Source organism: Acipenser ruthenus, chromosome 11, assembly GCF_902713425.1.
Source record: "Acipenser ruthenus chromosome 11, fAciRut3.2 maternal haplotype, whole genome shotgun sequence".
Lineage (NCBI taxonomy): Eukaryota > Metazoa > Chordata > Actinopteri > Acipenseriformes > Acipenseridae > Acipenser > Acipenser ruthenus.
Genome location: NC_081199.1, coordinates 20,660,667 through 20,684,361, shown reverse-complemented (window position 1 = coordinate 20,684,361; position 23,695 = coordinate 20,660,667). Strand labels below are relative to the sequence as shown.

Genomic DNA, 23,695 nt, shown 5'->3' with positions numbered 1-23,695 from the left:
GTTTCAGGATTGAGTAGCTGTCGTTCCTGCAGAGCGGACTCTCTCCTCTCGAATATACGCAGCTCTCCTCTGTAGCATGGCGTTGCAGTCGCCCCGAGCGATCTCCACCAGGTGTTTTTAAACTGACGGACGCTCGGTCGAGACCCGCCCACCTGCTGATTGAGGACTGGCACAGCCAATCATCCACTGCCCCTCCTCTCAACCAAACCCAGCAGGGAGCAAAGTCTCAAACGAGCGCCCATCTGTAAACAATCAATTAATCACAGAAATCAACTCCAAAAAGACACACAATAAACCCATTTCCACATACAAATGATACCAACACTAATTCCCACCTGTGCAGGGCAATCGCCCTGCCACAGCCTTTTTTATAGCTTCCCCACATTGTATAGATGAAGACATTTCTGAGTCAACATAAACTCCTAGGTCTTTTTCATAGATTCCTTCTTCAATTTCAGTATCTCCCATATGATATTTATAATGCACATTTTTATTGCCTGCATGCAGTACCTTACACTTTTCTCTATTAAATGTCATTTGCCATGTGTCTGCCCAGTTCCGAATGCTGTCTCGATCATTTTGAATGACCTTTGCTGCTGCAACAGTCTTTGCCACGCCTCCTATTTTTGTGTCATCTGCAAATTTAACAAGTTTGCTTACTATTACCAGAATCTAAATCATAATGTAGATTAGGAATAGCAGATGATCTAATACTGATCCCTGTGGTACACCACTGGTTACCTCGCTCCATTTTGAGGTTTCTCCTCTAATCAGTACTTTCTGTTTTCTACATGTTAACCTCTCCCTAATCCATGTGCATGCATTTCCTTGAATCCCTACTGCATTCAGTTTGAGAATTAATCTTTTAAGCAGGACTTTGTCAAAAGCTTTCTGGAAATCTAAATAAACCATGATGTATGCTTTGCAATTATCCATTGTTGATGTTGCATCCTCAAAAAAATCAAGCAGTTTAGTTAGACACGATCTCCCTTTCCTAAAACCATGCTGACTGTCTCACAGGATACTGTTACCATATAGGTAATTTTCCATTTTGGATCCTATTATAGTTTACATAAGAGTACATATAATAGAAGTCAGGCTTATTGGTCTGTAGTTACCTAGTTCGGTTTTGTCTCCCTTTTTGTGAATCGGTATTATGTTAGCAATTCTCCAGTCAGTCGGTACAACCCCTGTGTGAAGAGACCCTTTTTTTTTTAAATTTTATTTTCTCCCCAATTTGAAATGCCCAATTATTATTTTTGTTATGCTCAGCTCACCGTTACCACCCCTGCGCTGACTCGGGAGGGGCGAAGATGAACACACACTGTCCTCCGAAGCACGTGCCGTCAGCCGCCCGCTTCTTTACACACTGCAAACTCGTCGTGCAGCCGCCTCAGAGCTACAGCGTCAGAGGACAACGCAACTCTGGGCAGCTTACAGGCAAGCCCGCAGGCGCCCGTCCAGACTACAGGGGTCGCTGGTGCGCGGTGAGCCGAGGACACCCTGGCCGACCTAACCCTCCCTCCCCCCGGGCGACGCTCAGCCAATTGAGCGCCGCCCCCTAGAAGCTCCTGTCCACGGTCGGCTGTGGAATAGCCTGGACTCGAACTCGCGACGTCCAGGCTGTAGAGCGCATCCTGCACTCTAGTGAGTGCTTTTACTGGATGTGCCACTCGGGAGCCCCGAGACTGTCACTTTTAAACACTGCTACCTGCAGCAGCAGGAGGTTATTAATGTAATTACCAAGCTCTGCTGTAGCTCTGCAAAGCAAAACAAAAATGTTAATTTGTATCGAAACGGTTTTGGTTCTACTGATAACATATTAAAAACTGGAGAGCCTCAATTTCAGCATGTAACTTCTAATCACAGTATGTCACTACACCTTTAATAATAAAAATCCAATCTATGTGTTTAATTACCTCTATGGAAATTACTGTGGACTCTGAAGTAGGGTTTATCAGATTCAATAACATCCTCCAAGTGTCCCGTTTGCTTAGTAATTAGACTGTGCTTTGCTTGCTAGGTACAGTATAAGATCAGCCGTATAATATTTCTAAGCAGGTTTGGGGAATGTTCCAATTATGCCTCGACTGACCGCTGTGTTCTCTGCAGGGTTTAAATGTGGGCACTGTTTGTTGGGCCTTTGGTTCTGCCTGATACAGGAACTTCAGTAATTCTGTCACTTATGCCCTGAGTTTAATAGTGTTTGGCTTACCAGACAGCCTCAGAGGATGGTACCAGTGAGGGAATCACGCTTATTTATGTTTTCTGGAGAAAGCCATACAACATCTCTCTCTCTCTCTCTCTCTGGACAAATCAGTTGTCTAAATATAAGTAGAGTGACACTGGTCCTTTTTAACTTTTAAAAGATTGTAAGATACACAGATTTATCAGTATACTGTTGGACCACATGATCAAGGAAGGAGGAAAAGATAAATCTTATTAGTGTCAGTGTCCCTTTCCAAGTGTGCTGCCCAAAGCAAACTGATTTTTTCCCCATTTTCAAATTGCCTGTCTGCTGGGTACATGGGAGAACACTCTGCCAGGTTTATTTCGCTGCAGTGAAACAGTTTCCTTATGGTAGCATCCATGCTTACTTGCTGTGGTCTCGCTCTGTATTTATATTGAACTTGTGGTGGGGGTGGTGTTTGTTGATAGTTTGGATGATGTGATGTTTCATCAGCTGCACGCTCGTCCAGTATACTGGATACCCATGCAGGATGCCCAGACAGTTTGTTTTTGTTTTGTTTCTGTTTAATGGGTTTTATTTGATAACAGTTTTTACAGTGTTGGTAGTCAGGGTGTATCAATTCATCGTGCATGCTTTCTTTGCACTATGCATTGTATCATAATAGAGGAATATATTGTTTGTATTATGACCCGAAAGCACAACATTGCTCATCTTAGCTTGAACGAAGAGTGTGTTTTATAAAGTATACATTCGGCGCCGCCTAATCTGGATACTAATAATTGGGATTGCTGCTTAAATGGAATACAGCTCTGGGAGACGGTTCTTCCCATTGCTTTTTTTGTCGTTTAATTGGGATACAGTATTTTCAAATGATGAACAGAGATCGCTTTTCAGAGCAAGACTGGTCGCGTAGCACAGTGCAGTGAGTACGTGATTACCCTGTGACTTAAATTGCGTAACCCACGTTTGAACTCTTGAAGAAGGAGGAGTCTCCTGTGATTTCTCAAGCTGCCGTTGCAAAGAAAGTTGGCGTGTCAACATTGTAGGTGCCTCGCCTTGTGATAATGATGTATTTAAGATTTAATCATAATGTGATGTGGTGTGATTTCATTATTTTTCTTTTCATTAAGAAACCAAAAAGTGTGACTAAGGTAATCTCAAGTGCCTCTTGTTTAATTGGGACAGCCAATTATTCTGGATATTTTTCCTTCTCCCAGGACAACCCGATAAAGCTGTGCCGACTGTACTTGTCTCATTTCATATTTGTCTTTTAAATAAAATAGTCTGTCACTAAATGATCATTTGATCTTATTATGCATCGTACAAGTAGCCCATCAAGACCATCACATATATCGTAACCTGCATATTGTGATACATATTGTATCGCCTGAGGCAAATTAAATCTGACGAGGACTAGTTGATGTCTGTGTCTCAGTAGTTCTCCTGGGCGAGTACTTAAAACAAATGTACAGATATAGTCTCACTTTCACAGTCTTGCATTAAAAAATGCAGTGGTGAACAAGCATTCATAATGCTTACAAAACAGTCACTCGGAATTGAAACCTCCCTTCATCTCCCCTGCAATGCCAACCTCACTTTATGATGTTTTACATTTGAGTTCTCCCTCTGCGTGGGATGCAAAGTTTATTGGCTATTTGAATTTACTGAAACACGTTGCATCATTGAAGGAAATGTAAAGTCATTTTACAAAACTGTGGAGATTTATACCGGGTTGCGACCCCCACCACAAAAGAAAAAAAAAACAAATACTTTAGATGTCATTCGCAAAGGGGACCGCTTGTACTAACGAGATAAGAAAATAGGCCACGTTTTACAAAACATTTTAAAACTAATAAATAAACAATAACCATAATGAACATTATTGTAATATGTTGCTTAAAACATAATAACACAATATAATCGTAATAGAGTTGAGTTCTTACCTATAAATACAACAGTAACACAAAGTGTTAGGAGGCTGTGTGGTCCAGTGGTTAAAGAAAAGGGCTTGTAACCAGAAGGTCCCCGGTTCAAATCCCGGTTCAGCCACTGACTCATTGTGTGACCCTGAGCAAGTCACTTAACCTCCTTGTGCTCCGTCTTTCGGGTGAGACGTAGTTGTAAGTGACTCTGCAGCTGATGCATAGTTCACACACCCGAGTCTCTGTAAGTCGCCTTGGATAAAGGCGTCTGCTAAATAAACAAATAATAATAATAATAATAACACGTTTTAAAGTTTGGGACTCGCTGTCTGTAGCTTGGTGGTGTTTACATTATCGTCAGCATATTTTAAGAGATTGGAAGCTGAAATTACTTTTCTAAAACACACTTTTCTTATACCAATAAAGTACTGGTGAGCGATAATCAGTTTGTTTTAAAACCAGGCTTTAATCGCTGATAATAGATGCATAAGTGGGGATTCTGTGAGTGCTCTGGGGCTCAAGCACCAATGGAGGAAAATAAGGTCCCGCACAGTGCAAATAAATCACCTATTCTGTCAAATTATAGCGTGGATGCTTCACAATCAGAACAGTTATTGCAGTGTTTTAAAAGTAAAACATTTACTGGCGGCTCTGACAAACCGGAAGGCGATCCTTCACATATTGAAATAGGTTTTATATAAAGCCTCCCAGCTTTCTGGAAAAGATCTGCGCTTCCCTTGTTTTTCTATTGTATTTGTTGTGCTCTCATTAGTATCCAACCTAATAGATTCAGCGTCCGTCAGATCTGGCAGATTCTACTGTACTTGCTGAAGCAGTTTTCTCCCACTGCTAATAAAAAAATGTAGCCACCTAGCTAACAATTTCATCCCGAGGGCTACAGTGAAACGTACTGTCTTTAAATTGGGACTTTAGTGAAGACTGCATGTGTACGTGAGTACATTAATTATTGTAGGTAGTAATTCATAGTTATTTAATCACTCACAGGCTGTAACCCCGAACTCCACAAACCAGCCAGCATTTTTGTAAATAGCAGCACATATAATGAACAGTGAAATAAACATTGTATTTGTGTCATCAGTGTCACTTTCAGGCAGAGCTTCATGGTCGGCAAGGTGACACGCTTCACAGTTTCTCAGCACACAGTATAATAATCGCTCAGTAATGAGGTGCAAACAGTTGATTGATCGATCTGTAGGAGCATTTACTAAGGTGCCTTTGTTATTTATTTATTTTTAATCTAAATTTATAACAGTGTTTATTTTTTAGGAAAATAAAATGTAAGCCTATTTTTAGGGACCCCAACTGTTGTTGAATCCAACATCAGGACTAGCAATGATGTTTACATCTGGACTAGCAAGTTTAAATAGGTACCAATATATTATTAGTTTCTAACCCTGTATCGTGACCTGCATATATTGATACGTATTTTTTTGTGACATTCATATCTTGATACATATTGTGTCATGACCTGCACATCGTGATACACATTGTATCGAGACCTGCATATCGTGATACATATTGTATCGTGACCTGCATATCATGATACATATTGTATCGTTATCCGCATATCATGATACACATTGTTTGTGACATCAGTGTACTGTTACACCCTAATAGGAAGATGGTCTTGAATACTTTTCATGTCAATCATCACAACAGGGCAATGTTGGTTTCTCTGCAATGTTGTTGAACTCAAGTTAACTTTCCTCCACTTTTGGTGGAAAGTTAACTTCATGTGTAATGGTTTGTGATCTTTCAGTTATTTAGTAACACATCAGGATCCAATTAAGGGATTGTGACAGAAATACAATAATTCTTGGTTGTAAATCTCCCTCCCGACCTGCGAAGGCGCTAAGCAGCGAGAACAGAGTTCCTTGGATGAGCTGGTCTGACAGTTCTTTCCCAGGGTTCAAGGGAAGTCGGCCAGCCTGGAAGGGGGCGAGACTCCGTTGCAATAGCGCATTGACCCGGAAGGGAAATGACGTGGCAGCCACAGATTGGAGAGCTGGTTGCACTCATTTACCGAGTTGTCATGTGTGACAGCATAAAAAGGGATGTAGAATTGTAATCTGTTCCTTCGCTTTGGTTTAATGTGAGTAGAACCAAGAAGGACAGTAAAAGTAACCACAGAAAGTAAAACCGTGAGTGTTGTGTTTTGTTTGTTTGTAATTGTCTTGTCTTGTCTTGTACGTTACTAGACAGCTAACACAGGTCTGGAGCTGTCGCCAAGGGCCAGCACTAAACCGGACAACACTGCACCAGTCACAAATATAAACTTGTATCACCCACCACGAGCACTACTGCACGCACCCAGGACTGGCCGTGTTTGTATTATTGTGGGGCAGATATCGTTTATTATTTGGGACTGTCTGTTCTTGTTATATACCCCGTGCTGTACACATTGGTGTGTATTGCCGGGGAATTATTGTTTGGTCGCCAGACCTGAAATCTCCAAAATAAAACATTTCCAAACCGGATTACAATTATCTCTGTCTGCTACTTTAACGCACTGCATCACACCTGCCCCTGCTGCCACTCAGCCACTTTGTCACAGGTGGTGTCAGAACATGGGATCATGGACCGCAACGCACTAGCAGAGCTGCTGGAGGCGCTGGACAGTAGACGGGAGACAGAGGAGAGAAAGAGGGAGGAGCACAACACTGAGCTCATTGAACAGGTAGTGCTAGCGTTTTCCACAGCACCAGCCCCTACAGGAACACCAGCATTGTCAGCACTGAAGGCTCGGGCGATGAAGATGACGGCGGAGGATGACCCAGAGGCGTACCTGGTCGTGTTTCCTGGCGAGCCAGCTGGGACCCTGTCTGATCGGGGAGGCTCAGGCAGCCTACCAGGTTATGAGCGACCTCAACACTGCCAGTTACAACCTGGTCAAGCTGGCCATTCTCCACCACCTCAACATTATGGCAGAGACCCACCGGGTACGGTTCAGGGAGTACTGAAGATCCCTGGGGACACGCCCCAGGGTGGTTGCAGAGCAGTTGTGTGACCACATGGTACACTGGGTGACCCCCGAGAAGAAAACCAACCTGCAATGGGGGAAGCAGTGGTTGTGGAGCAATTCTGCCATGTGGTCGGCGCTGGTACCCAAGCCTGGATACAGCGCCACAACCCCCACACCCTGGAAGATGTCGTGAAACAGGCAGAGGATTATGAGGACTCCCTAGTCTCTACCCGGACAGGGATACTGTTGGTTACCACCCTTCGGAGCAGCCGAGCCCCTCCTCTCTCTCCTCCGCCATGACCACCACCGGGATCCAGACCTCCAACCCCAATGGGCCCCCTTGCCTCCTCTTCATGGAGACCAAGGCTGGCCCCCAGCTGGGGTAGAGGTGCTGCCCCTGCCCCGTTGCCATACCAGCAACAGGAAAAATATTTAACCAATGCCCCCTCTGTCCCCCCAACTTGTTTTAGGTGCAACCAACAGGGATATCTGGCCAGGTCATGCCCCGTTGCCATGGAGTGTGACGTGGCCGCGTGGCACTTTAGATAGGTAAGCGCGGGGGAAATGGTCGGGAGGGGCCTTGTAAGATTGATGTGGTTTTAGGAAATGTGAAAACCCACACATTAGTGGACACAGGGTGTGAGCAAACCTTAATTAGATCAGCTCTCTTGGGTGGTGTGTCGTGGTGGCCACGAGGTCAGATGGCCATCTCCTGTATCCATGGAGACACGCCGGCATACCCCATACTAAAAGTATACTTATTGGTCGGACCGATAAAACGTCACATGGTAGTAGGGGTGGCAGAAAGGTTGCCAGATCCAGTTATTCTGTGCCGACACTGGCCAAAATTCAAATAATTAATGCAAATAATGGCAGTCTCAGCCGCACACGTAAACGTGGCAGAAAAAAAGAAAAAGGAACGAATTGGTGATGTGTTTCCTTTTCAAGCCGAAATGTTTACTCCTATTTTCCGTCCTAGAAAAACAAATAAAGAGAGAAGGACCGCAAAATGGGAGGGCACATCACTGAGACAAGGCTGGGGTCTGGTGGGAGAGTGCTTGAATGGTAACAAACGTCAGTCAAATGGAGTCGGAAGGCAGTGTGACCAAGAGGGCAAGGTTACTCCGGCCCCTCTCAATATACCGGACATGTGGCACTCAAGCGCAGACATAGTGTGGGGCCAACATAATGACCCGTCACTAGAGCACGCTTGGGGGCAGGTCCGGTCTATTGAAGGTAAGGATGTTGATGGCGCTGGCGCGTTAGTATATCCACACTTCATTATCAAGGGGCAATTACTGTATAGGATAAGTCTAGCCGCGGGCACAGGACAGCCTGTAACACAATTATTGGTTCCCCCGTCTTGTCGGACCGAGGTCATGAGGCTGGCGCATGATATCCCTTTTGCGGGGCACCTCGGAGCTGACAAGACAAGGGAGTGGATATTGGCTCGATTCTATTGGGTAGGTCTTCTTACTGATGTGTCGAAATATGTAGCCACATGTCCAGACTGCCAGCGAGTAGCGCCGGGTCGAGTGCGCCCTGCCCCTTTGGTTCCACTGCCGATTATTTCCATTCCTTTTGAACGCATTGCAGTGGACATAGTGGTCCCTGTAGGGAAAGGTGAATTACGAAATTAGACAGCCCGATCGCAGTCTAATTGTCATAATGACCAAGAAAGACGGCACCAATCGCTTCTGTGTGGACTTCCGGAAGGTAAACACTATTGCCAAGTTCGATGCATACCCTATGCCTCGGGTCGACAAACTTCTAGATAGACTGGGAAAGGCGAAGTTTATCTCGACTCTGGACCTGACAAAGAGATACTGGCAGATCCCTTTAACCCGCAGTTCTAGAGAGAAAACCGCATTTTCAACTCCAGATGGGCTGTTTCACTTTAAAACCACGCCATTTGGGCTACATGGTGAGCCCACTGCCTTTCAGAGACTGATGGACCAGGTTTTACGCCCACATCATGAATATGCAGCAGCGTATATTGATGATGTGGTGATTTACAGCTCCACCTGGCGAGAGCATTTGGCTAGAGTTACAGCCGTCCTTCAGTCTCTAAGGGCAGCCCGGCTGACAGCTAACTTGAGAAAATGTGCGTTTGCCAAGACAGAAACTCAATATTTGGGATTTTTAATGGCAAAAGACCCGTGGTCACCAAAATTCAGGCTTTGGTCAACGCGGCGATCCCCAAAACTAAGACTCAGGTGAGGTCACTACTGGGATTAGCCGGTTATTACCACAGTGCCACAGTGATTAACCCATTAGTTGACCTCACCAAAAAGAGTGCTCCATATTTAATTAAGTGGTCAGCTGAGGTCAGGGGGTGTTTGATACTATTAAGCATAAACTGTGCCAGGCCCCCACCCTTATCACCCTTATCACACCTGATTTCACCAAGAGATTCATGCTGGGTTTGGGTGCAGTCTTGTCCCAAAAGGTAGACGGAGTAGAACACCCAATACTGTATCTCAGTAAAAAGATGCTACCTCGGGAGTGCAACTACTCCGTAGTCGAAAAGGAGTGTTTGCCATTAAATGGGCTACTCACTCTTTACGATATTACCTGCTTGGACAGTCATTTGATCACAAAAATGATGAGCAGTCAATGTCACCAAATACTTTGCATAATATGATTTTGAAATACTGTTACCAGAGCCAGTGACTTACCCTTAAACATCATTCTGGTACAATGTATACAATAAATGTATTCTATATATTACTCTGTTCGGTCCTTTGATTTATTTTGCTGAATTATGAACCTGAGGATCAAGCTGTCTGTTAGCTTCTGCTTGCAGTGCTGCCTCGCCGTGTCTCATTGTGAATGGAGGTTTGTATGAGAATCAGATGAATCGTCTGTCAGTCGTGACAGATGGCATGAAACATGGCCCATCCAGAAAGGCAGGCCTTTATGCAAAGTTATTATTTTTAGCTTCTTTTTGGTTTTTATTACTGGCTCAGCTGATTCAGAAAGAGGTATTTTTTTATAGTAGTACAGCATCAGCACATCCACAGCAGCCTAGATTTCCCAGTGTGATGTTCTGGAGCATTCCTTCTTCGATAAGTAGTTTCAGCAAACAGAAACAGCAACGAGAGGTGCATTCTGAAGCAGGTCGGCAAGGGTGTCCTCGGCTCACCACGCACCAGCGACCCCTGTAGTCTGGCCGGGCACCTGCAGGCTTGCCTGTAAGCTGCCCGAAAGCTGAGTTGTCCTCCGACACTGTAGCTCTTGAGTGGATGCATGGTGAGTTCGCAGTGTGAAAAAAAGCGGTCGGCTGACGGCACACGCTTCGGAGGACAGTGTGTGTTTTTCTTCGCCCTCCCGAGTCAGCGTAGGGGTGTTAGCGGTGAGCTGAGCTTAAAAATAATAAATAATTGGCCATTCTAAACTGGGAGAAAATAATACAAATAATTGGCAACAACTAAATTTATTAAAAAAAAAAAAAAAGATTCTTATGTTTTGTCCCACCATCATTTTGACCACTGCCATCATGCTTTTGCACAGCTCTCTGTTTCTTAGCAGTAGTCAGTCAGTCGCGCTGCTTTCTAACAGGGTCCAAGACAGCATGCTGGGATCTCATCAGAAAGGTTTCTAATGAATACCTGGGGTGAGCCCCGGCTGTGCAGAACATTGCTGGCTCCCTGGCGAGCAAAGCTGCTGCAAAGCTGCTATGCACTGGCTGCAGGGAAACCCATGGTTGGTCACAGCGGCTAAATCTAATACACAAGGCAGAGCCACATTCACTGGGTTGGTACTGGCAACTGGTACAAGCAATTTAGTTTACCCATTGAGATGCAGGTTTGTGTCACATCGGACGATTCGGCGACAGCATCAGCATGCAAGATACTGTAAAAGCAATCATAAATAAATGAGATCCCCAGGGGAGCTTGCCTGCTGAAAACCTGAGTGTAGATAATAAGAATAATGCTGGGGGTTAAAAGGCAAGGCAAGGTAGGCTTGAATTTGAATCCTACTCTAGTCAAATGCTGGTCAATAGGGGGTGTGCCGAATTCTCGTTGCTCTTACTCATATCGGCAGGTATCCAATGAATTCATTTCAGAATAAAAAAAATGTGTCTCCCTCACCTTTTCAATTGCTGCACTACTGTAGCTGCTTCCTGTCTTCAGATGTGGTGCAAAGGGCACTCACCTGTGAACATACCTGCACTGTCATTCCTGTAATTCCTTAGATTCTTGCGTGCTGCCAGCTGGTAATGGTTAACTTTATTATCCTCCTGTCTTCTCCCATCCCGCTGCCCTTTTTTGTATTCAAACTCTCTTCAGTATTGTCTGAAAATGAAACCAACACTGCAGCTGACCTTGCAGTCTTCCTTCACACAACATTGCTAGCAGATCCCAGAGACTTCCCTGAATCAAAGCACGCCTCCGTGTTGCCAGTACCAATAGATTTTGGATCCCTTGAAGGTATTTTCTAATGTACACACTCTCTTCCCCGCAGGCCTTGCTGAAGATAGACTGCCAGGGCCTGGTTGCCCGGCTCATCCAGGACTTTGTGCTGCTCACCACGGCTGTGGAGCTGGCTGCGAGGTGGAGGGAGCTGGCAGAGAAACTGGCCAAGGTCTCCAAGCAACAGATGGATGCCTACGAAGCTCCTCACAGAGACAAGAATGGAGTGCTAGACTCTGAGGTAGGTCTGAGCTGAGAGGAGCCAGCCAACTGCATTTACAGAAAAGGAAAAATATAAACTGTTTTATAGCATGTACAGCGTAGGGGTGACCGCAGCAAAGTTTGTAGAGTTAACACAATGTGCTCCATGAAGTAATGCAAAGCTCAAGATATATTCTAACCCCCCCCCAACAAGCTTTGAGAAAACTAGCGAAAAAATGTAGGTGTGCTATCTATACGTAACATTTTTACATATATCCAGCTGTGATGAAACTTTCTTTAACATCAATGATTAAGTGTCCGTATCTGTGCATACTGTCAAGGCGGTATACTGTTCCTTTCTTAAAACTGATCACCTGCTACAAAAAAATAATAATAAAAATATCACAATTTCAGATTCATCTAATTTTTCTTAATATTACAATTCAATACTGTTTTCTGGGAAATAAATAAATAAATAAATGAACCCACAAACATTTCAGTGTTCAGAAATTTGCATTTGACAGGTAATAGTAAATAAGAAATGTTACTTCAAACAAATGAAACATTATTTTGCACAGAGGTATAAGTTACGTTTTTCCAGGACACCTCATTATTTAATTTACAGCTCTGGCAAGGACTGGCATACATGATCCACAAGAGTGTATATTTGAAATGAAAAATATCTTTTTGTTTGTGTGCCTCCCTCCCTCCCAGGCGATGTGGAAGCCAGCCTATGACTTCCTGCTGACCTGGGCTGCCCAGATGGGGGACAGCTACCGCGATGTGCTCCAGGAACTCCATATGGGGCTGGACAGGATGAAGAACCCCATCACCAAGCGCTGGAAGCACCTGACTGGCACACTGATCCTCGTCAACTGCCTGGACGTCCTGAGAGCTTCGGCCTTCAGCCCGGCTGTGCAGGACGACTTCGCCATTTAACACCCCGGAAAAGACTCTGCCAGGGGTTCACTATTCATTTACTATTTCAAACGTTTTAAAACCCTTTCTTTACCCCTCCTATTTTTTTTTCCTACCATTGTCTAATAAATCCTACTGACTAAACAAAATACTCAGAGTACCCAATGGTGAAATACCCAGGGGTCACACTCCTTGAAGTATTTGGGACAAGTCCAGAACCGGGAGATGGTCCGCTTTACTCCACTCAGACCCCCCCTTGCTTACTAAATATCTTGGTATCCCTGAATAAATAATCACCATGTTGTTCAACCAGCCTGTTAGTCGGTTGCTGTTGCAGAAACACATTTTTGGGAGGGATAAAATGAACTAATGTCCTAAGTTTAGAAATAAAAAAATAACTTTGTTCAATGACAGATGTTCTGATGAGGAATCTTTCTCAGTGACATTGAAGACTAGGGGGTGCTGATACTTGAGTAATTACCTTTAAGAGGTATTTGTCCACAGATATTAAATTAATCTATTTACTAATGTGTTGTTCTCTATCAAGTTTGAAATGTAACTATTACCTAATGGGTATTTATCCTTAAAGACCCTATAACCTGAATAGATATAACAAAGACTGCTCGTCAAATGCAGTCATGCCCGACCCCGAGGGCATACATAGACCGCAGGCATAGATCTCAATATCATTTTTCCTTTCATCTGACCTGATTGAGAGAGACTACAAACAGATAACTGCTGAAGATGCTTTTATCTGCTTATTCACTTGTGTAATTACACTGTTAATGTGATTATAATTATATTACATGACTATAGTAATTGCTATTTACACGTATTGTGCACTCAGCCATGGTTTTTGGTATTCCCTCAGTGGCCTTGTGCTCCGCGCTAAGCCAGCGGCTCCGTTGCCCCTTCCCCTGGATCGAATACCTTAAGTCGACTACTTGTGTTCTCTCTGAGACTGCTAGCTTCGTTGAAGTTGAATATAAAAATGTTGTTTTTTATTATGAAAATTATGCATAATTAACAATAATAATAATAATAACAACAAGTTTACTGTTTTGTGTGGGGAAAAATAGTTTTTCTGTGTGTCTTTTTCTCTGTCTTTTCACAGAAATTGTAGCGCACCTGTTCGACCGAGACCCGCGGTTCGTGTTAAAACTGCTTGCAGTTTTTTCCCCACAGTGTCTTGTTGCCACATTAATTCTGCTTGTGTTCGCACTACTGTTCAAAGTAGAAGCTGTACTGTGGAACGTGACGTCAAATTCAGTGGACACAGGTGCACAGAGGAGTGGTGTGGATTTGTTTTGAATGATCACGAGGTCATACTGTCCAAAATGATAAAGTCTACCAAAAGATTTCACAGGAATTGAGAAATATGGGACCGCAGCACCAGTGCTTAATTTGTAAAGAAAGTGGAGCCAGGCTCAAGCAATGACAATAATACCGCCCTAAGAACCGTACATTCAAAATCATAACACGTTTATTTGAAAGAGTATTGTACGTACTAGTGTTAGATGTTTACAATCACGTATTCTACATTATATACAAAGTAGTAGTATGGGCAGAAAAAGTAATTAAAGGCAACCGCAGGACAAATAAGAAATAAAAAAAAACCTTTATACATGTTTTGTTATGGTTTTGCATTTAAACGGTTTAAAAAAACAAACAAATTAAAAGGCATTCAGAGGACTCCAGAAGGACGACATTGATTAAAAAAAATAAAAATACGCACCCCAACACGAACATTGGTTTGACCCATGGTCTGCACTATTATCAGCGATAATAGTGGTAGATTACAAAAAAGATTACCGTATTACTTCAATTTGGCGCCGCTGCGTTTATTTTAAATTGATCAAAATGACCGATGATGGCTCGGCGCGGGTGTGCAAGTGTAAAAAGGCTATTATAATAGGTTTCCTCAGTTTTTGGACTGTTCGATTAACCAAGAGCAATGTAGGTGGGCATCCCTATGAATCACTCCTGTGGTAACTGTGGGTCCAGACCTGCTCCTTTTCCTGCCGGTACACTGTACATCGAACGAGGTTACCATTCCGATTCACTAGCAGTTGCTGGGCTCAGCTCTGCTTCGGGTCTGGCTGTCTGTAGTGTTTCGTTGCCGCCCTGGTCTCTGCATGTAGTGCCATTGCGAAGGCTGTCACGGCTCTGACAGCAGGCTTTTGCCAGTCTTAGGATTGTGTCGGTTTGCCAGAAGCGCTTAGGTGGGCACCCCTATAGTCTGCTTAATTGGTAATTGTAGGCCCAAGCCTACCCTGTTCCCACCGGTACAATTTTGTACAACGAATGAGGTTACCACTCTGATTCACTACACAGTTGCTAGGCGAGCTCTGCGTCGGGTCTGATTGCTTGCAGTCTTTTCCTGCAGTGTTTCATGCCGTCTTGGTCTCTGCTTGCAGTACTGTTGCGAAGGCTGTCAGGGCTCTGACAGTGGGCTTTTCCCAGTCTTAGGGCTGTGTTGGTTTGCCAAAAGCTATATAGATGGGCATCCCTATATATTGCTTCTGCAGTAACTGTGGGTCACAGACCTGCTCCGTTCCCGACATGGTATACATACCGAACAGCGAACGACGTTACTGCACCAGGGTACCCGAATTGTGCTGTACCAGGTGTACCGTACCGAGTGTACCATCGAACCAGACCGTACCTAAGGTACCACCACCGAGTCTAGCATTCACTGAACCGTGCCTTACAAGGTACTTTACAGCAGCACTAGTGTTCAGGCATGGTGCAGCTGGGATCCGATTGGTTCATTTTACTGTCTGCTCTGTTCAACCTCGGTTCGTCACCGTTCAGACTTGGTTAAAAAGGGGGTATTGTAGTACAAAACAGTGATACCATCTCTGGTTCAAGACCAGAGGTGCTCTTCCTGTTTGGGACCGGAGCATGCAAAGGAGGCACTCGCAGAACGCAGTTTCTTTGAGTTTTATGTGTCCTCTAAGCGTACGCTAGAGAAACAGGTGACTCACAGCTCCGTGGAGCGGTCCACATCTGTACCACCAGGACAGGGCTCCCCATCATCATCCCTTTAAGGGGATGGCTGCATCCTTCTCTGAGGGCGCTGTGCTAAGGGAGAGCAGGATTGTTGAACAAGTGACACGGTCTTCCTCGTCATCCTCTGCCTCTCCCTTCCTTCCTCCTGTTTCTAAAAAGAGGAGGAGAAAATGTCACTGGTCTCAGATCAGTGGACTCTGGAAAGCTGGACAAGCTCTGGGAAGCTGTTTCTCAGCAAGGCACAATAGTGGCTGAGTTGTTGCATGAGCGCACTGCTCTGCCAGCCCCCGCTGTTCTCTTGGAGCAACAAGGGGCACCAAGCGCAGACTCACAACAAGACAATCTGCTTTCCATCGCCGCCTCTGAGGAGATGGGTGATCCAGAGTTACCCTTCTCTCTGTCGGCACAGCTTCTGCTTCTGCTTCTGCTTCTGATTAAAAGAGCTACTGAAGCATTACAAGTCCCTTGGCCTATTGATGAGACACGGAAACAGTCCATTTTTGAGGACCAGCCTACGTCCTCTCACACTTCCCCCCCCCCCCCCCCCCCCCTTGCACCCGGATTTTCTTTTCGAGGTGCACTCATCTTGGGGTCACCCGGCTACAGCTCCGTCTGTTTCCCTGCCTTGAGTTCCCTCCAGTAGATGCGGCCATCGCTTCTTTGGTGCAGACACCCAAGTTAGCGCTCTTTTATAAAGACGCTACCTGCCCAATAAACAGTGTCAGGTCTCAGAGGTGATCCTTAAGCGGGCTTACTCAGCTGGTGCGTTCGCTGCACGGCTGGGTAATTTATAACAGCATTTCGGTAGCTTTCCAAAGCTGTCTGCTTAGGTCTCTCTCCCAGAACCACAGACACACACCGCAACAGTTAGATGAGCTGCGGCTTGTTAATAAGAACATATCTCTAAGCTGAACAGACAGGCAGTGGGCAGGAATCTCTCCCAGGCACGAGTGGCTGACGGAGGTAAAGCATTGCTGTTGGATTACACCTGGGCATACTTTTGGACCCGCGGTAGATGAGATGCTACAATGCTGTCAACGCACAAGAGAGTCCACACAGGAGGAGCTGGTGCGCCTGCTTCCCATGCAGCCACCTCCAGTATGGAAACCAGTGCCAAACTGGCGACCAAGGCCCCAGCAGCCTCAGAGACTGGCACAGCCAGCTGCTACAGTCAGAGGGGGATTTCATAACTGTCCTGCAGCTGTGCTTTTGGGGAACTTTAACAAGTTCCACCATCAGGCACAGGCAAAAGCCTCAGGCTAAGCCTCAAGCTAAGCAACAGCCCTTGCAATTTGCTGCCGCAGGCCCACGGCACATTTTCAGGGAGTCACCTACAGTTTTGGTGCCAAAGCACCACAGACAACTGGGTGTGCACTACTGTACAGACCGGCTATTCTCTGCAATTCAAACCAGGGCGTGACTACTACTCTAGTCACAGACCCATTATTATTATTATTATTATTTATTTCTTAGCAGACGCCCTTATCCAGGGCGACTTACAGTCGTAAACAAATACATTTCAAGAATCACAGTACAAGTAATAATGCAATTAAGAGCAAGATAAAATACAATGACTTTGGTTCAAGCAAGTACAAGTGTGACAAAATACGATTCAATAATACAGCAGATAACAGTGTCAGTGATAGCTACATCAGGATATAATTAAATACAAAATACTGCAGATTAAATAACACTTGACAGATTACAGTACTCTAAAGTACAGGATTAAATGTAGTAAAATAGGGGGCAGATAAGAGCAAGTCAAGCGCATTTAAGGAAGGGTGATGTGTCCCAGGGGAAAAACAGTTCTACAGGTGCTTTCTGAAGAGGTGAGTCTTGAGGAGGCGCCGAAATGTGGTCAGGGACTGGGCAGTCCTGACATCTGTAGGAAGGTCATACCACCACTGCGGAGCGAGGGTGGAGAAGGAGCAGGCTCTGGAGGCAGGGGAGCATAAAGGAGGTAGAGCCAGTCTTCTAGTGCAGGCGGAGTGGAGAGGTCGAGTGGGGGTGTAGGGAGAGATGAAGGTCTGGAGGTAGCTGGGTGCAATCTGGCCAAGGCATCTGTAGGCTAGTACAAGAGTCTTGAACTGGATGCGAGCAGTGATCGGGAGTAGTGGAGTTGCGTGGGAGAAGCGAGGCAGAGAGAACACCAGGCGAGCAGCGGAGTTTTGGATGAGCTGGAGCGGACGTGTGGCAGAAGCAGGGAGGCCAGCCATGGTGTTGTCTCAGGAGGTGACAGCCCTGCTACAAAAGCGGGCTATTTGCATGGTACACCCTCTTCATCCCAAGTGGGATGGCGGCCTCAAACCAATCCTCGACCTCAAACAGGTCAACCTGTATCTGAGTCGATGGAGGTTCAAAATGTTGACCATGCGACAACTGTTGCAGTCAGTCAGGCCAGGCGAGTGGTTCACCACGTGGACTTAAAGGACACGTATTTCCACATCCCCATTAAACCAGGCTCACATGGAACTTGTCACATACCACCTTCATCAGTTGGGCCTGTCCATGAATTGTGCAAAGAGCCAGCTCTTACCCTTACAGTCAGCCTCCTATTTAGGAGTGCACCTGGTCTCCACGTCCATGCTGTCCACACTGTCAGACGACAGAGTGCAGAGAATAGCCGCTTGTCTAAAACATTTTCAGCTCAACACAGTAGTGACATTCCAGAAACTTGGGCTTGATGGCAGCAGCTTCCCAGACCCTTCCTTTGGGTCTTTTGCACATGTGCCCTCTCGCAAGGGCTCCATATTAATATTTTGGAGCTGCAGGCAGTGTTTCTAGCCTTGCAAAATTTTTACAGGAGGTTCATGGGAGACACATGTTTGCCCGGATTGAAAACACTACTGTGGTGGCTTTTATAAACCACCAGGATGGCCCCAGGTCCCCCAGTCTCCATAGAGTAGACCGCAAGCTGTTGCTATGGGTGCACGATCATCTCCTCTCTCTGCGAGCAGTACACCTGCCTGGGGTGATAAACTGGGCAGCAGACCTCTCAAGAATGCCAGAGCGGCATCACCACGCATTCCCAGCATGGGTACAAGTACTGCAATTTTTACAGGACCTCTTTGATGATGGGAACCCCCCCTCTACATCAAAGGTCTATTTGGCCATTTTGGCTTGCCATACTAAGATTGATTCAGTCTCCCCAGGAGCTCACTTCCTGGCGGGGCAATTTTTAAAGGGTGCTCGGCAGCTTTGGCCGCCTCTGAAGGATTTTGTCCCTCGTTGGAGGCTTAATGTGATGCTTGAAGCACTTATGAAGACCTCCTTTGAGCCCTTGCATTCAGCAGAGCTGAAATATTTGTCTATGAAAGCGGCTTTCACATCTGCTAAGCGGGTGGGTGAGATGCAAGTATTTTCAATTGCAAAAGTCTGCTTAATTTTTGTAGAAGCCAGGGCAAAAGTTATGCATTGCACCAATCCTGCTTTTTTGCCAAAAAAACATCTTGACATTCCACATTAACCAGATGGTGGAGCTTGAGGCTTTTCATGATCCTCCTTTCTAGGCTGACAAGGAGAGACAGCTCCATACGCTTTGTCCTGTGCGGGCTTTAGCGAATTATGTGGACAGAACTGAGAGTTGGAGGCAGTCTGAACAGTTTTTCATCTGTTATGGGGCTAAGTCCCATGGGAAAACTTTGTCTAAACAGAAGCTGTCAAAATGGATTACAGACACAGTTAAGACTGCCTATGAGCGAGCCAACTTGCCCCCTCCAGAAAAGCTCACTGCCCATTCCACCAGGGGCATGGCGATTTCGTGGACTTTGTTCTAGGGCGCATCTGTCAGGGACATTTGCGATACAGTAGTGTGGGCTACTCTGCATACTTTTAAAAGAAAGTAAGAAAGTTTACAAACGAGAGGAGGCCATTCAGCCCATCTTGCTCATTTGGTTGTTAGTAGCTTATTGATCCCAGAATCTCATCAAGCAGCTTTTTGAAGGATCCCAGGGTGTCAGCTTCAACAACATTACTGTGGAGTTGGTTCCAGACCCTCACAATTTTCTGTGTAAAAAAGTGTCTCCTATTTTCTGTTCTGAATGCCCCTTTATCTAATCTCCATTTGTGAACCCTGGTCCTTGTTTCAGGTTGAAAAAGTCCCCTGGGTCGACATTGTCAATACATTTTAGAATTTTGAATGCTTGAATCAGATCACCGCATAATCTTTTTTGTTCAAGACTAAATAGATTCAATTCTTTTAGTCTATCTGCATATGACATGCCTTTCAAACACGGGATCATTCTTCTTTGCACTCTTTCTAGAGCAGCAATATTGTTTTTGTGACGAGGTGACCAGAACTGAACACAGTATTCTAGGTGAGGTCTTACTAATGCATTGTAAAGTTTTAACATTACTTCCCTTGATTTAAATTCAACACTTTTCACAATATATCCATGGTTCTATCGGATGAATGTCGTGGATCCACAAAACCCTGGTTTTGGAACAAGAGTGTTAAGGGCGGCCTCAGGGTCGACCCTTACAGCATAAATATAGCGGTGAGTTCTCCCTCAAAATTTTTCGCTCCAGCTACTTGTGCTGGGGTTCCTAATGTTAACATGCAAGGTGGCCTTGGCCAAACTTGTGGCATTCCAGTTGTCTGCAATAATTGCCTTGCAACAGTTTTGGTATTTCTACCCATGAGGTAATGGTTACATTTCATACTTGATAGGTTGGGTTATTATCATAACCCTGGTTCCCAGAAATAGAAATGTAACAATTAACCTTCAAGGTCGCTGCGTCTATGATTGCAGCAGTCTTGAAGGAAAAATGATATTGAGATCTGTGCATGCAGTCTATTTATGCCCTTGGGGCGGGCATGACTGTGTCACAGGCTCTGACGAGCAGTCTTTGTTATATCTATTCAGATTAATGGGTCTTTAAGGATAAACACCCATTAGGTAAACAAGAAATAAGAAAAGTTGACCTTCCCCCACATTTACAATTGAGTACTAATCAATACTAATCAATAGCAATTAACTTCCACATTGAGTCTTTTAAAAGTCAATTGAAAGAGTCTTTTCCTATCATCCTGGGTGCTGACGTTTGTAATGCTGTACTACCGTACCGAGGCCGTAAACTGTCAATGAAAACATGTTGCAAAAATAGCAAATGCAACTGATTCATGATGTACATGTGACCTTTCTTAAACCTCAAGAGCTATCACTGTGTAAACTGGGATATGTATTTCTTTATCGAGTTTAATCAGAGATTACATTTAGCCCAGGACTACAATCTCACAATTCACCCCAGAGATGACACATTTCTAAAAGAGTTCAATAAAAATGATTTCATATCAAAATTATAAAAGACAGGTAAGACAAATAATGACTTCAAAATCTAAATGTTTTAGTTAGTTTGATCATGGCAGGTTCTATATTAAATCACACTGTCAGATTTGCTATTGATTGATACTCAATAATTGTGCAAACAAGGGAAACCGAGAGACTGCATTGTGTTGTGTTGAGTAATTAATTAACATGTTTTATTCCATTTACTTAATACCTAACTACAAATTTCACTGAAAAAGACTTCTAGTCAAAGCATTTGTCATTGAACCTGTTAAGTTTCTTATTGTATTTCTGCATCACTGGTAGATTCTATTCAGGGTATATGGGATGGGTTGCTCATTATCAAACATGTTTGAAGAGGGGCAATTATCTGTTCAGAGGATCCAAGATATTTATTGAGCAGTGGGGTAAAATGGATCCTACTACCCTCAGATATTCTGCAATTATTTATCAGTAAAAATACTTGTCGGATGCTCGTAATATACATGAAGAAAAACACGAAAAAGAACAGTCAGACAAAACTCCATTTTCTTTTTCAGTACAAAGATTTGTCTGTTGTGTGTTTTTTTATTATTATTATTATTTCTTAAATCTGCCTCCCATTTTTCTTTACTGGTGGAGTTACCTGCATAAGAACACTCTCTCTAGAAAGAAGATGATCGAATAGTTCATGACAATTAACTGCTTTTTACAACGGCATATTTGTATGTTTTTGGACTGAAGCTTTTTGTACCTTTTTTAGGCTTTTTTACAATTCCTGTGATAGCAGTGCCATAATATAAACAGAAATAACATTCTGCCTTTCCGATACTTCTGTTTAAAAGCTTTTTTTGTACAAATTGCAGAGAACAAAAATAACAATCAGTTACATTTTCTACAAGAGACTGGAGATGATTGCACTCGTATGTATAACAGGAAACCCCACCTATTGTTTTGAAATGTACATTTACAGCTGTTTAAATTGTATGAATTTTGCTTGTTTTTTGTGTTTTCTGAATATACATTGATACAAACCTCACTGGTGTCTTTACTCACTGGCTTGCACTACACGTGTACTATTAATACGGTACATTATGATTTGTGTAAATACAGTCTCCTGTAAAGGACTTGGTCATGTCAATTTTGACAAATGTAAATGTTACACGTCAGCCATAAATGTAGGATCCAAATACCAAATGAGGGGTATAGAACTAGAACACTCTCACCTAGAGAAAGACCTTGGTGTTTAGGTAGTCCACACTATGAGCCCCATTTATCAAGGTCTTTACACCAAAATTCACAGTGTGCCATTTTTGTCAAATGAAAACCTGTTAATTTTACAAAACTAGTACCATACAACTCAGGCACATTTCTGAATCATTAAATTAACCTTCTATCAAGGACAGAAAACCCTGGGACCATAAACTGATTAGACTGAACCATGGATTGAGAGGAACGGTAGTTCCTCGTACAAGTTAGAAAAACTTGTTTGAAACTACCGAGAGTCTCTATACAGCTCAAAGAGTTTAGCTGTTTTTACCATGTTGCAGCGGCAAAACTAAATCACTTAGAATTACCATCTGTACCAGTATCAAAAGTCTGAAACTTTCTTACCTCAAATGTGAAAAAACGTACATACCTCTTATACACAATGAGATATAAGTCATCAAACTAAGGTAAAATTGTTATTCTCCTTCTTCTTCCTCTTCCGTCTGCTTTTAAAGGGTGTGTAGCGACTATTCAAACAGAAAAGCTAAATAACTGGACATCTACCAATCATGTGATTCCACATGTTGGTCAAAGTCAAAACAAACCAGGGTATGCAAGAGGTTTGATTTCCACTCCATTTTTATTAAACACATTATTTATGTTTTAAAACAGCACATATAACAGGGAAAAGAAAAAAAAAAAAACCGTGGCTTGAACTTACAACATGACGGGCTTGAAGAGTACACAACCTTAGCCCACTGCGCCACTGCGCAGTTGTTGAAATGCGTTCCTTTTTAAGCTTACATCCAGCTTTTCGATTTCCTGTTTGAAAATTTCTAGTTTCCTGTTTGTTTCATAGATACCGTAAAATGGAATTGCACACAAGAGTGGCATGTAGCTTCCTTGTCTAAATCTCTGATCTCTGATAAACTGTAGTTCCTCGTTTAAATAAAAATAAATAAAGGAATAATTTATTTGGTAGAAATAAATACATGATTTAAACAAATGCATAGAGGAATAAATACATTTAAAAAGAAATATTTTTATATAAATAAATGTAGAAATGAATACATGTTTATATTATCACTGTATAATAAGTAGCCTTGCATTTAACAGGTTAAATCACGTTGGGCCACTGATTTCTCTGCAGGTACCTGACAAGGGGCAACCCCTCTGCAAGCCCTACTTGTATTTAGCCCGGCCCAACGTGGTTTACTGGGGCAGAACAGCGGGTACACTTGCTACATGTGCCAATTGCACAACTTCTTTGCTGGAAAAAGCCTTGCATTTAAAGGGTTAAATCACTTTGGGCTGCTGATTTCTCCGCCGGTACCTGACAAGGGGCAACCACTCTGCAAGCCCCACTTGTATTTAGCCCAGCCAAAAGTGGGGAAGAACAGCGGGTAAATATGCCACATATGCCAATCACTCAGCTTCTTATTCGCTTTATGTATCTATGTTGAATAAGTAGCCTTGCATTTAACAGGTTAAATCACATTGGGCCGCTGATTGCTCTGCCGGTACCCAGCGAGGGGCACCCCCTCTGTAAGCTACACCTGTATTTACCCGGCCCAACG

General features: G+C 43.8%; 1 protein-coding gene across 1 annotated transcript in view; it reads left to right on the top strand.

Annotated features, from left to right (window-relative positions):
- LOC117426498 (SH3 domain-binding protein 4-A-like) overlaps positions 1-21,943 on the top strand; it is a 61,823-nt gene extending 39,880 nt beyond the window's left edge. The window contains exons 4-5 of the mRNA XM_034044137.3: positions 11,564-11,752; positions 12,427-21,943. Of these exons, the coding sequence (XP_033900028.1) occupies positions 11,564-11,752; positions 12,427-12,651 (414 nt within the window). The 3' untranslated portion in view covers positions 12,652-21,943. The remainder of the gene's footprint in view (positions 1-11,563; positions 11,753-12,426) is intronic.
- The last annotated feature ends 1,752 nt before the right edge of the window (positions 21,944-23,695 follow it).